Source organism: Oculina patagonica, chromosome 4 (assembly GCF_052425735.1).
Source record: "Oculina patagonica isolate OP01 chromosome 4, crgOcupat, whole genome shotgun sequence".
In the NCBI taxonomy this organism is placed as follows: Eukaryota; Metazoa; Cnidaria; class Anthozoa; order Scleractinia; family Oculinidae; genus Oculina; species Oculina patagonica.
In genome coordinates this window covers 6,919,237-6,934,389 of record NC_135761.1, presented here as the reverse complement: position 1 = coordinate 6,934,389, position 15,153 = coordinate 6,919,237, and the positions used below count along the sequence as shown (strand labels likewise).

Below are 15,153 nucleotides of genomic sequence, written 5' to 3'. Positions count from 1 at the left end.
AGCGTGAATGACCGTCAATATGTTAAACTAACCTACAGCCCGGGTTAAACGGAAACAAGACTTAACGAGAGTTAAAGCACATCCTCTACCTATGTGGTTACATTGTCACATACGCTAGAAGCGAGTCAAAACTTAAACTTATAAAACTGTCGCACATACTTTAAAACAGCAATTAAACCACAGAAAACAATTTAATCCTATGAAAATAGCCATATTTCCGATTAAGGAAGCTTAAGAAGATTTCATAGCAGTTACTGATGAATTATAAATTTCGTGAAGGCCAAACACCACAGAAGCAGAGAATGGTAAGCCTCGTCCCCAGTCGCTCGCGATCGTTGGGAGAAATGCTAGTTACTCGCGACTCTCTATCAGAATCCGCGCTCAATCGGCCTTGGAAAACCTGTGGAGGAGGTAGCGTTTGGCCGCCAACTGTCAAGCGCTCTCGTCAACTCACAATATTAAGCTACTCTGGTCGCTGGTCGAATTTTTATAATTCACATCGCATGTAAAACTATGAAAGTCTACAAATTTCTGGTCAGGTTCAAGGGTACAGATTGAGGATTTACTTGTGACACTTTTGTTGAACAGTGCTTTAATCGTGCATTTACTCTGGTGGTATTATAAGAATGTATCCGCATATACAAGGTATTGCTGTTTCTAAACGAGTATGGGGACCCCCATTTTTAATTCAAAATTTAAGCCCTATCAGATAAACACCCAATAGAAAAAGTTATTAGAGTCTGTATTTATCGTAAGCCTTTTGGGGTAATTACTGCAGCCTTGAATGAATGAAATACTTTATTAAAGTGTCTGAAGTATTTAGCTTAAAAAAACTAATTGTGGACACTATTTACATTATTATATATCTAAGCTATTTAAAGTTAAAATATTTACACTTAAATTCTAAGAAGAAGAAAAACTGAAGAATCGTACTACATACATTAATAAATAAATAAATCAATAAATTACAATAGAATATAAAATTTTATCATAAAAGTAGGTGAAAGATAAAAATTGCAGTTAAGAGTTTATCACCTCTTTACTTTGAATACCGCCAATTCACACACACTAAAGCACAGATGAAGCAACATCGATACAAATCACTCAGTTTATAATTGCTAGGAGCTTGTTTATTTTTATAATTTATGAGCAATTTGTAAGATCTATTACTAACGTGCTAGACGTTACAATTATAGTGACCCTAGTAACTGTTAGAGGAAATTCGAACACCTGCAGTGATTGGTTACAAAGCCATTTTGTCACATTGTTAGTGGCAAAAGAAATAAGAATACTCTGCAAAGATGTCATTGCCTTTCCACTTTTATTTCAATTGACCAGTCAAGCTATTTGTAATAGTAACATTATGACTTTGTGCAATCCAGTTCGGTCTGTAATCATCCGTCGAGCGAATAGCGGAATCAGACGACTCCAAAGTCGGATTCAGAATTAATTTCGATTTTGACTACAGACAAAACTTTTAACTGCACTGTGTCAGTTGTCAATTAATCATAAATATACGTATGCAATTTGCAAATTGAAGTGACTTGAATTATGACCAAAATAACAAAGTCTAATAAACGCTAATTACACGTTTGCAGACAAACTGGTGGAGTTAATACAATGGTCTATGCGACAACTGATCGCACTCGTCAAAATATTAATTATTTGTGCAGTGAAATCGATTATCTAAGACTGCGTGTGCTTGCTAATCTTAAACTTATTCTCAAGATACATACAACATATTATTAATTATATCATGGCGTTTGCCGGTGATTTTTTCCAGATTTTTTTCTGACGGTTTTTTTTTTCTGTGGTAATGAGCCTGCGTTTGTGTTATGACGTAGTACAGCAGTAAAATAAATAGTTGTTTGTTAGATAAATGTTCTCAAATTTTATGTATGATGAAATTGAGCAACTGATACCTTTGCGAAATAAAAAAGGAATTACATGGTCTTTTTATTCTTAAAGGAGTAGAATTATTGAAAAAAATATATTGGCAATTGTTTTTACGCTACTGTAAAATAGGCGTGTTGAATTATGGTAAATTCGAGACTCTACGAGACGGCGAGACTGATATCTTTTCTGTGGCCCAGACCTTTTTAGCCTTGTTAAAGAAATAGAGATTCCGAGAATGCGTGTCACAAAATTTTGAGACAACGAGATCTCTGAAATTTGGCTAAAATTCTGCGAGACGCGCATTTTTCGAAGGGCCATTCGCCGTAACCCCAAGTAATGTAAGATGTCGTTGATGTCCGAGAAACGTAAAATTCCATGAAATAATGCTGTGGCCGCAGAAAATTGCTTGAAGCAGCTTGTTCCATAAAAAGTTGCTTCAAACGGCGAAATTTGCCAAAAAGTAGCCAAGCAAAACCTGTAGAAGCCTACCTTATAATGACTAAATGCACACAGCTCCTCGTGTAGTTAATTATCAACTGCTTTTTGTGACAAAAAAAAAATAAAGCTTAACCTCTCCATTCACACGGGAACGCTTGCTACGCATGCTTTCAAAAAAAAGTAAAATTTGTAACGCGAGTTTCGTTACGATTGCATTTTAATATACCGCTAAAAACATTTGTTTTAAAAAATAATTGTCTGATTGCGTAAGCGCTTTCCCTGATCTAATCGTGACATTTGCCACGTGATTTGGGTTACGATTGCAACTCAATATATGTATATTTGTTTCAAAAAGTCATATTTTCTGCTTTCGATTCGCGTTAAAAAGAAATCCAGTTCCGCATAGATAAACACCACAAACATGACACATTACAGCCTTATCTCCAAATTTGCTAACGAATATACAGAGAATGAGGGAACACTTAGCGCCACAACATCCCGGGAGGGACTCCTATATGAAAGTGACGGGGATGCTCGTCAGAAATTTTGAAAAGAGACCCTAAAAGAGACCAATCTGGGTGTGTTTCAAGCTTTTCTTGACCCCTAAAAGATACCAAAAAACTAATAAGAATAAAATTTATATTTGTATATTTTTCAGTGTACCCTAAACGGACCATTATAGCTAAAAATATTGGTGTTTTGTCCGGAGCACCCTAAGCGAGACCAAAAATCCGAAATTTACACCCCTAAGCGAGACGACGAGCATCTTCGTCCATTTCATTTGCGAGTCCTCCCCCCCCCCCCCCGGGCACAACGTCACCTCGTGTTGCCATGGTTTTACGAGATAAAAACGTAAACCACTCGTGAGTTTTAAAGGAAAGAAACGTGAATTAGAATAGTCCTCATTTTTTGCAAACATGGGGTTTTCCGGCGTCGCAGCCAGCATCGTTCCAGTTGCCATTTTCATCATACATCATCCACAAGCATTGCTCATTTTCTCCACCATTAGGTTCACCCGCAGGCCATGACGAGAACCCTCCAAAATCTTCTCCGTCTTCCCAGACCCAGGTTCCCTCCGAAGCAATGTCGGTTCCTCCGAGCCATGTTTGCGTGGAAATGAGTGTCCGCACAAAGTCGTTCTCCTCTCTTGAGTGAATAGATGCTAATAAGGATCCTAGGCTTTCGCAGTGTGTTTTGGCAGCCGACCAAGTCCTTAAATCCGAGACCAATTTGTAGCAGTGGTTGTTAAACGCGGTCCACCCATCGCTAACGTTGCAACCTGAAAGTAAAAGTCAAATTTTGGTTATTGCAAATATCTTATGGGAAGCTATATTTTCTCAAGGAAACGTCAGTAAAGTTATACACACTTGGATTCTAGAAATTCTCAATGTATATGGACTTTTTAAAGGAACTACGTTGGATACTGCGGAAGGCACATCACTCGAATGACTTACTTGACTTATTGCCATAACCCTTATGTGGGTATAGGGCCAAATGAATGATTGAGCCTAAATCTGTGAGTTGTTTGTCATTTACAGTAAATTTATAGTGGACTTGAGTCAACTCTCTCTTAACGAAAACCTCTCCAAGGCGGACACCTTTCTTAGGACGCGTTCGTTTGGGAATGTTCTGGAATAAGAATATAGCCGGAATGGAAATCCAAGTATTCCGGAATAGGAAGAGCAGCCAAACGAACACTAACTCGCATTATTCCAATTATTCTTATTCCGGATTGTTCCGAAACGAACGCGCCCGTAGACGGACACCAGGTGTTGGTTTCGTCCCTGCCGTTTTTCAGTCATTTTACTGTAACTAAACTCCCTATAAGACGGACACTTTCTAAGACGGACAGTAGGAGCTGGTCCCGAAGGTGTCCGTTTTAGAGAAAGCTGACTGTATACGGGGAGGCAACGCCCGAAAGGAGTACCATCTTAAACTTTAAGTTATATGTAAAGTAGGGATTTCACGAGTTGAAGTCTCGAAAAGGGTAGAGCGAAAAAGTGACAGTTTGGCAAGGTTAGTCAAAAGTCTAAGTCTTGCAAAATCTGGGAGTTTTATTACCTAGTTGGCAATTTTGTCCAGCAAATCCAGGTCCACAAATGCATGTGTGTGTATCATCGTCGTAGTTTGCAACGCAGGAACCGCCGTTTAGACATGGTTTCTTCAAACAAGAAGACTGAAATAGTAACAAAGAATGACAAACAAATATTAGAGTAGCCCGTATCTTAAAAGCATACTGCAAGAAGGATTAACGAGCGAGAGGACGGTGAGGGCTCTGGGTACAAGATTGACAATGCTCTGACTGGTGACGTCAACTTTGGTTTGCAGGAGTTCATTCTATTATTTTGTTCTTACCAAACATGAAAAATTGATGCCCGGTTTAAATGTTGCCTCAGCTACGACGGTTGTTGCTTTTCAATGTTTTTGAGCGAGGTTAATTTTTTTTAGTCAGTAATTTTAAATTATTTTTCTACATATTTTTAAATGTATACCTGACGAAAATCCTTGCAAAAGAATAACAGGAATGTCATTTGTTTCACACTAATGAACAAGTTATAATCGCCATTCCATCGAGGAGAAAATTAAAATCAAAATCAACACAACAGTCAATTGAAACTCAGGGAATTTTGATAGTAAAGTTAACTGGACAGTTTATCTCAGACCAATAATTTTATTTTTTAGAAATATCTTTTTGACAGAAAATTTAACGCGGTTTATCTCTGACCAATAATATTAATTTCTAGAACTATCTTTTGCTTAAAAACTCAGCGGGGAGGGTTCGTAATGAATTACACAGAAACATAATGAAGCGATTTTTTTCTGATTCTACCGAGGTTGAAACTAAATATCAACTTTTTTCGAAGTTAAAACAAAAGCTGATATAAACAATACTACAGTTTTTAAGGTTTCACATTGTGTGGGCCATGCTGTCTCCAACCAATACTTGATGGCCATGAAGCCCACTTAACTCAATATTGGCACTGATGAAATTAATTGAAAAAGTCGGCTGCAAAAACGAATCAACTGGCGGCAAATCTCTAGTCTCGTTGGTTCTTTTTAGGATATTTAGTTATTTTTGAATATTTTGGGGTGTGCAGGTTAAATGATAAATAAGCCAATGTATAGAGGATTGGATGGCAAATTTTTCCAAAATTCTAATCAATAAAGATAATGATTAGAAAGCTAAACAGACTTCAATTTAACAATTCGCTCTCTGCATGCGACAGTAGAATGTAATAAATCATTTATTAGCCGGCAAACAGAGACCAGTAAAAATGTCAGTGTTTTCGAAGCACGCAAGGAGAAAATCACTTAAAAGCATTCTGGGCAAACTCACTGCTCTCATAATGTATACTTGTTTATATTTTGCTTAAACATTTTTGCCTATACTTAGTTCATTGACATACAACTAAGTACTGCGTCGAAGAAAAAGTTCAAAATCGTGAAAACATTTGTGAACGTATTTATTGTTTTTGTTTATTTAAGGGAATCGTCAAATTTACTTTTTTGCCTTGATGAATAATACTTGTGATGATACATTCTTGTATTCTTTCTCAATTGTTACTCCAATGAAAATAAAAATAAAAAAATTAATTCAGTTAGGATAGTAAAAAAATCAACGATTTTAGATCTGAACTAAAGGTGGTCATACGCATCAGCAAAAAATTGGCAAATTCTGAATGTCCGAATGTCATACTAACTTACCCATTTGGAGAAATGATGAGAAGTTGCATTCTTATTGAAGTTTTGTGAATTGTTGAACATGTCAGCAAGCAACAGCTCACACCAAAACATTTCTCCGTCGTCAGGGGAAGACGCCATATTAACAGAAACACATGAGGAACATTCCAAGCAATCCATGGCACAGTCGGCAAATTCGCGAACTCTAGTCTCCGAATGCTTCGAAACATCGAGATAACGAGACTTGTGCTCCACAAAGTTGTCAAATAGAATTGAAGAATGGGCCTCGAAATGCAACTCTTTTGCATCGAGGACGATGAAATGGAAACATAAACAACAGTTTAAAACATTTAAAAAAGTAACCATGTTTGATTACCTAATGTGCAGTTATATCAAAAAAAAAGGTCGGTCTTGATAAGTTGTAAGCATACGCCTTCTTATCGGATCGCTGATGAACGCAAAATGGTGCACTTAAGGATTCAATTATTATAATCACTTTTGTCAATGCATAATTTATGTTGTTGATAGACCCAGTGGCTTCGACACAATAGTATAATTTTGTTAACTTCAAAATAGATGGCATCTTGGCGACGTTTCTGTCATTTTAATTGCGGAAAATTGCACAGAAAAAACATTAACAAAGACAGAAAAACGCATGATTGTTTTTTATACTTTACTAGAGGAAAAATAATAAACTAAAATCCAAAACAATATTCGGAAAACCTTTCTTTACTTGAATTATTAATTTTCCTTCTTAAATTGATGTCATTATAAATTTTACTTAATTGTTTTTTCTTTATTTTGCCACGAAGATGAATTTAAACAGTCAGAAATGCTCTTGATTTTCCATAAGTTGACTTCTTCTTTGAGAAAGTCTTGCTCCTTAGTACGTTTATAGAGCACGCAGTAAACGACAGGCCAAGTGCACTTCACAACTGCTTTATTGAACGTAACTGAATCACCCTTCATACTGCTACAACGCTGTATTTTAATAAGTAGTAGAATTCTTCGTGTATGATGTGGTTGCTATGGAATCATTGTGAATCAAAGTTTGGTTTGTTACGTACCTCTATTGTAAATGTTAATTGTTAAATTCGACATTTTCAAAGCACACTGCATAATATTTTTGTGCTCGCAGGCGCGTTAAATGATAAATAGTACTGGTGTTAGTAGTTAATATTCACGAGGACAACTAACTTATCAATGATGGAACAGCGTAACAAATTCATACAGTCTGAGATTTATAACAAACTGCGAGTTGCCCAGCCACAGCCGTCATTTCAGAACGAGGCATGCCATAGACCCATGCAATGACAATATGGCTGCCGTTAATTTTCTGCTTCCAGAATAATTATTTTTAATAAAATTAAATCACTTAAACTTAAAGATCAAGTCAAAGCAAATCAATGAATGAAGTTTCAAGGCTATAGTTTTATCTAATGGGAAGTAACAGCGACATTTATACGGAATGAGGCTAGGTAGTCCAGATAGCGGGGCTTTTTCCATACAAATCTTTTAAAATTGAATGTGTCACAAATCTGCAGCCTTTTAACTAAAAACACTGAAACTTCTCAGGTTAGCATATTATTCCATATATTTTTAAGTGTCACCATCAGCATTTTCAGAAACTTGACCAAACAAAAGAAATAGATGACAATCAAATTTGCATAAGGTTTATTGGCTCTTAGAACAATGGACAACCTGTCACAACAATGCACCCACGACCCAAGAAACTTTGCAACAGAGGGCGCAATGCCTTTTGGGCGAAAATAGATGGTTCTGGTGTACTGCAAAATATGGGCTCATTTAAGAAGTCAGGCTTCATGTTAGGTGAACGATTGAAGCCCACGTTTCACGTTTTTCAAATATCTCATGCTTTCAAAACCCCCTGGACTGATTCAATCATGTTTCCAGTTATGAAAAATTACATCACAGTAGATACTTATCTATGTGAGGCAGGTGTGGAAAGTTTTAAGATAAATTATTATTTTTTATTTGTACAAGGTCCCCATGAAGTTCTGAAATGAGGGAGCCGTTATTTTGGAGCAGGTCATCTTAAACTGCATGTGTAAAGCAGCCGATTTTTTTTACTTAGCCTATTACAGGTTCTTGAAAATTTTTGGGGTAACAGACGACAAACAAACGACAAAACCTGATAGAGGTCTTTCGAGTAATCTTTGTAAATTTTCATCTTTAGTTAAAACTTAAAACGTTTGACAATTAGTGTTAAGGAGACGACTGGGAGAGTCGTCCTGCAGGCACCTCACTTCTTACAAACACGGGCTCTTGAAGCGCTGCAACTAAGATCGTTCCAGTTGCCAACTTCAAAAACCATCACCAAACAATCCTCATTGTATTGATTATTGGGTTCTCCAGATATCCACGACGTAAATCTTCCCCAGTTCTCTCCGTCCTCCCAGACCCAGGATCCTTCCGAATTAATGTCGTTTCCTCCAAGCCATATGCCTTCGGAGATGAGTGTGTGTACAAAGCTGTTTTCCTCTTCTGAATGAATAGTAACTAATATGGCGCCCAAGCTCTCGCAGTGTGATTTGGCTGTTGACCAAGACGTAGCATCCGAGAAATATTTATAGCAGTGGTTGTTGAACTGCGTCCACCCATCGCTAATGTTGCAACCTGAAAGTCAAAATTAAATTTTGGTCATTGCAAATATCTGATGGGTAGCTACTTTTTTCTCAAGAAAGCGTCAGTCAAGTCTAATACAAATTTGGATTCTGAAATTTCTCAATGTGGCAGGGCTTTTTAACGGAACTACGTATACGTCGGATTCTGCGGAAGGCACATCACGTGAACAATAAAGCCTTAATTTCTGAGTTGTTTGGCCGTATACTTAAGTTGTCAGCAACGATGTTGAAGTCAACACACGTTTCGCCAACAACTTACAATAGTTTTTGTATCATTTACATTCCGCAGTTGTCAGTTGCAATATTCGCCGTTCGTCTTTTAACACGATTTGACAGTTTGCATATAGGATTATTGTACTCCTTATAGAGGCAAAAAAATATCTAATACATGCAATCTAAAAAGTGTTTAATTTTGTCAGGTCATTAAAAGCTCGTAGTCTTAACATCTAAAGAGAAAAAATTTTGAAGCGATTATTATCTGTGAACAGGCGATATCTTTTTATAATAATTTCATCAGACATTATGACTTACTTCGAGGGCTAACATGAAGAAATCCCTGCCGTTTTTCAGTAATTTTACTGTAACTAAACTCTCTATAAGACGGACACCCTCTAAGAAGGACAGTAGGAGCTGGTCCCGAAGGTGTCCGTTTTAGAGAGAGCTGACTGTATATGGGGAGCCAACGCCCGAAAGGAGTGCCATCTTAAACTTTAAGTTATATGTAAAGTAGGGATTTCACGAGTTGAAGTCTCGAAAAGGGTAGAGCGGAAAAGTGACAGTTAGGCAAGGTTAGTCAAAAGTCTAAGTCTTGCAAAATCTGGGAGTTTTATTACCTAGTTGGCAATTTTGTCCAGCAAATCCAGGTCCACAAATGCATGTGTGTGTATCATCGTCGTATTTTGCAACGCAGGAACCGCCGTTTAGACATGGTTTTTTCAAACAAGGAGACTGAAATGGTAACAAAGAATGACAAACAAATATTAGAGTAGCCCGTATCTTAAAAGCATACTGCAAGAAGGATTAACGAGCGAGAGGACGGTGAGGGCTCTAGGTACAAGATTGACAATGCTCTGACTGGTGACGTCAACTTTGGTTTGCAGGAGTTCATTCTATTATTTTGTTCTTACCAAACATGAAAAATTGATGTCCAATTTTAAATGTTACCTCAGCTACGACGGTTGTTGCTTTTCAATGTTTTGAGCTAGGTTAATTTTTTTTAGTCAGTAATTTTAAATTATTTTTTAGTCAGTAATTTTAAATTATTTTAACTGGTTCAGTTTATCTCAGACCAATAATTTTATTTTCTTGAAATATCTTTTGGATAGAAAATTTCCCACAGTCTTTCTCCGATCAATAATGTTAATTTCCAGAACTATCTTTTGCTTAAAAACCCAGCTTGGAGGGTTCGAAATGAATTACACACAGAAACATAATGAAGCGATTTTTTTTTCTGATTCTACCGAGCGAGGTTGAAAATAAATATCAATTTTTTTCGAAGTTAAAACAAAAGCTGATATAAACAATAAACTACAGTTTGTAAGGTTTTTACATTGTGTGGGCTATTTTGTCTCCAACCAACTCTAGAAAACCAACGTTAAGAAGCCTAAAATGCCTTGATCGAGCCCACTTATCTCAAATAATGGCACTGATGAAATTAATTGAAAAGTCGGCTGCAAAAACGAATCAAATGGCTGCTAATCTCTTGTCTTGTTGCTTCTCTTAAGGATATTTAGTTATTTTTAAATATTTTTGGGTGTGCAGGTTAAAGGACAAAAAAAGCCAATGTATAGAGAATTGCCGATTGCAAATTTGTCCAAAATTCTAATCAAAAAAGAAATCATTTCAAAGCTAAAAAGACTTCAATTTAACAATTCGCTCTCTGCATGCGACAGTAGAACGTAATACCGTATTTATTCGATTAAGCGCCCTGGGCGCTTATTAAAGTTTTAGACCTTGAGGGTGGGCGCTTATTCGAGGCTGGGCGCTTATTACATTTTCACCATCAGTTAGCAAGTAGTCAGTTTATTTTGCAACAAAACAACGAATAATAATAAAACGTAAATATATACCAAAGCAAAACTTTAACTATTCATTGAAAGGTTTTGCAAAATACCAAGAAAACTCGGTCTTCGCGGACGTCTCTTAGTAGTACTACGTCAATTTAAATCGCAAGTTCAATAATAATCAATACTTCTCTTGCGCAATTCAGGCTTTTTTATGGAGGAGGTGGGGGTGGGCGCTTATTCGAGGTTGGGCGCTTATTAGCTTTTCCTACCTACAGGGTGGGCGCTTATTCGAGGTGGGCGCTTATTCGAGGTTGGGCGCTTATTAACTTTTCCTACCTACAGGGTGGGCGCTTATTCGAGGTTGGGCGCTTATTAACTTTTCCTACCTACAGGGTGGGCGCTTATTGGAGGTGGGCGCTTATTCGAGGTTGGGCGCTTAATCGAATAAATACAGTAAATCATTTATTAGTCAGAAAACAGAGAAAAGAGATTAGTAAAAATGTCAGTGTTTTCGAAGCACGCAAGGAGAACATCACTAAAAGGCATTTTAAGCAAATTCTCTGATTTCATGAAATGTTCTTGTTTAAAATTTTCTTTGACATTTTAGCCTATACTTAGTTCATTAACATCCGAACCAAGTACTGTGTCGAAGAAAAGTTCAAAATCGTGAAAACATTTGAGAGCGATTTTATTGTTTTTGTTTATTTAAGGGAATCATCAAATTTAGTTTTTATCCTTGGTAACTGTTACTTGCGATCTTTCTCAACTTTTACTCCAATAAAAATAATAAAAAAATTAATTCAGTTACAACATAATAAGCGATTTTAGAGCTGAATAAAAGGTGGTCGTACCTATCAGCAAAAAAAAAGTAAATTCTAAATGTCAAATTCTCAACCTAACTTACCCATTTGGAGAAATGATGAGAAGTTGCATTCTCTTTGAAGTTTTGTGAATTGTTGAACATGTCAGCAAGCAACAGCTCGCACCAAAACAGTTCTCCTTCGTCTTTGGAAGACGCCATGTTAAACGAAAGACATGACGAGTTATCCAAGCATTCCATGGCACAGTCAGCAAATTCACGAACTCTTGTTTCTGAATGCTTCGATACAGCAAGATAGCGAGACTTGTGCTCCACAAAGTTGTCAAATTGAATTGACGAATGACCGGTCTCGAAATGCAACTCTCTCGCTTCAAAGACGACCATGAAATGGAACCATAAACAACAGTTAAGAAAATTTATAAAAGTAGCCATGTTTGTTTTCCTTTGTTCAGTTATACAGAAAAAAAGTTGGTCTTGACGATTTGTAAATGTAGGTCTTCTTATCAGATAGCTGATGAACGCAAAATGGTGCACCCAAGGATTCATGTATTATAATCACTTTTGTCAATGCATAATTTATGTTGTTGATAGACCCAGTGGCTTCGGCACAATAGTATAATTTTGTTAACTTCAAAATATATGGCATCTTAGCGACGTTTCTGTCATTTTAATAGCAGAAAATTGCACACAAAAAACATTAACTAAGACAGAAGAAACGCATGGTTGTTTTTTATTCTTTACTAGAGGGAAAATAATAATCTAAAATCCAAAACAATAATGGGAAAACCTTTCTTTACTTGAATTATTAATTCCCTGTAGTTGATGTCATTATAAATTTAACTTAATTGTTTTTTTCTTTATTTTGCCACGAAGATGTTAGCCATGTGCACTTTAGAACTGCTTTATTGAACGTAACTGAATCATCCTTCATACTGCTACAACACTGTATTTTAATAAATCGTAGAATTTTTCGTGGATAATGTGGTTGCTATGGAATCATTTTGAATCAAACTTTGGTTGGTTACGTACATGTTAATTATTATATTTAACATATTCAAAGCACACTGCTTAGTATTTTTGTGGTCACAGGCGCGTTAAATGTGTTATATTTAATAGTTAATATTGACGAGGACAACTAAGTTAAACTTATCGATGATGGAACAGCGTAACAAATTAAGACGGGAGAGCCATAAATTTCAACCGCGGGCCCACATTAGCATAAATTCGAAAAATTTGAAAAAAATTCACAGCATAGCCCTAGGTGAACTATAACTATAAATATATATTTTACTTCGATTCGATGAATATTTTAGGCGTACGGAAGTGATCTTGATTTTGCATCTCTCGGAAGCGGTTTCAGGGGTCTGATACCGCACACTTCAAACACCTCAATTTCAAAATTAAAACGATCTCTTTCGAAACAACAAATACATCATCTAAAAGAATAGATAATTATACACATTTTGAATGGTTATTTTCTAAGTTTGAATCAATATTAAATATTTGGGAGATTTTTAATTCTTTACATCATTTTGAGACATTTCACGCAAGGCAAAATTGACAAAATTCAGCGCCTAAAATCATTGCCTGGTACATAAGCTAAGGTATAAAAACGTATACCACGTGAAAGAGCATTGTTTCTTCTTTGAAAATCCGTTTTCAAAACCACGGGCTACTAAAAAGACGATTTTTAACGGCCCGAAATGCAAGTAGTACTTTCGTGAAATTTGAGCTTCGCCGTAACGGCTTCGCGATGCTTGAAACTCACAAAGAATAACAAATAAACATATTTAAACAATACAGTTTTAATAATACTTGTCAACAGGTACCAGAACATACTCGCGAGACTATTTGGCGTGGTGTTGTATCATTTCTAAGAAATAAGAAACCATTTTAGCCGTTTTATTTGACCTCGAGTTCCAAAGTAACAGAAAGCAAACACAGGTCACGTAGCGTTTGTTAAGGTCAAAGCACCCTTTATCAGATCAAATTGTAATCAATGAATTTCATTTGTAACACAGATAACAAGAGCTACAATCAAATAATGTTCATACCTTACAATAAGTAGTCAAAGCACCCTGGAAACTTTAAAAAATCCAATCGAAGCCCATCGAAAACAACATCTATTCTTCGCTGGTTTGATTCAACTGTGCTTATCGTTAGCTTGCGTTACATAATGGATAGACCGCTGACAAGCTGTTATATTTTGCGGGCTTGATTCTACAGAAGGACGTTTATCCGTCCTTTACAGTCTATTAAATATTTTATTATTGTTGTTAGTGACCCCTTTTACCCTAAATGTTTGTTAAGTAAACTAAAGCGTGACCTTAACTCGGGTGACTTTCAACAGATGCCACTTAGGAACGAACCTTTATTTTCTTAGGAGGGGGGGGGGAGGGGTGGACATTAGCCAAATAAATTGCTGCAGAGTAAAACCGGCTGAAATAATCGTGCAAGAAAGCCAAAAAATTAATTTCGTTAAATGAAAATGAAACATGTGAAAAATAAACATCTAGCTCAGCAAAAATTACCCCTCCCGTCTCCCATCTTCTCAAAAAATAATGGTTTTTAGCTCATTTATCTAAATACATCTCCTGTTGTGTCATTTGGTTTTACTATCTTTCTGTAATATTCATTGTTATTGGCTATTCCTTTATTTGAAAATATATCCTTTACTCTACAACTTCAAGATGAACTAAATGGGTCAAGTTATTATTAAGCAATTTATCAATTAGTTTTTGCTATATTTATAGTAAATATTGAGTTAAGTATGAAAAACGTTTTTTCGACAAAAGTAGCCCTCTGCAGGTATTGTGTAACCTTAAAGCAGCTCTCCAATCAGTTGCAATAGTCAACATTTAAATCTTAAACCCTCGTGCAAGAACACGACCCAACAATATCTGAAATGAAACTAATGTAAGGCGCTTTTCGCTTTGATGATTGGGCCTCGATGTCCATGTTGTAGAAATCGCAGATTGACCGCAGTTGTGCAACACTGAGTTTGGTCAGCTTGTTACTAGTATACAAGGAACATATCATATTAAGTGTGTCATACACGATGGGATGAACCAGTTGGCACTGGTCTAGGATGGATGCACGAGCAGAGGTAAAGGCTTCTTCCTCTTGGGCCGCCAGAAGGTCGTTATCATCGGTTACATGAGCTGACTGAGATGTCGCGTGTTTCAATTTTGCAGCGGTACGCGAGAAGTATCCCTGAATCTGCTGCGCAGTTAGGAACTCGTCAACCTGAAAGAGCCGCTGACCATTTTCCTTCCTTGCGTATCGCATGTCCCGAGATACTTTTTCAGGGTCGGATTTGTGGCCAGTCTCCTACCCGATCTGGAACTTAGCATCCAGGTACTGGCGCTGATTGTCGTTAAAACGGCTGGCCTTTTTTGAAACTTTTAGAGCCCAGCCTTGCTCTAGGGGGGCCTCTGGGCACTCTTCATGATCAGTTGTCGTCGGGACAGCTAGTGTTGGCTGAAGGGAACAACCCTCTTAAATCTTTTTAGCGTACGCCAATACTGCCTGGTCAAAAAGGGTGTGCTTCTCAGAAACGAGTTTGCACTTTCCGAACAGCAAATGGCGCTCAAGGTTGTAGTACTTTTGATAGGTGCAGATGCACCCATCCACAGGACACGACAACAGCCCACTGCTTACACCTTCC

General features: G+C 36.9%; 1 protein-coding gene across 4 annotated transcripts in view; it reads right to left on the bottom strand.

The window, feature by feature from the left end:
* Nucleotides 1-11,946, bottom strand: part of LOC144649269 (brevican core protein-like) — a 43,725-nt gene extending 31,779 nt beyond the window's left edge. Inside the window, exons 1-3 of one of the 4 annotated variants that reach the window (XM_078508744.1) lie at nucleotides 6,040-6,452; nucleotides 4,396-4,510; nucleotides 1,211-3,613 (exon numbers count right to left, since the gene is read on the bottom strand). In XM_078508744.1, the coding sequence (XP_078364870.1) occupies nucleotides 3,237-3,613; nucleotides 4,396-4,510; nucleotides 6,040-6,381 (834 nt within the window). In that variant the 5' untranslated portion in view covers nucleotides 6,382-6,452 and the 3' untranslated portion in view covers nucleotides 1,211-3,236. Of the gene's footprint in view, nucleotides 1-1,210; nucleotides 3,614-4,395; nucleotides 4,511-6,039; nucleotides 6,453-6,932; nucleotides 8,653-9,493; nucleotides 9,609-11,570 lie in introns of those variants that run through there. The other 3 variants (XM_078508743.1, XM_078508739.1, XM_078508741.1) reach the window with 3 other exon arrangements.
* Between the last annotated feature and the right edge of the window lie 3,207 nt (nucleotides 11,947-15,153).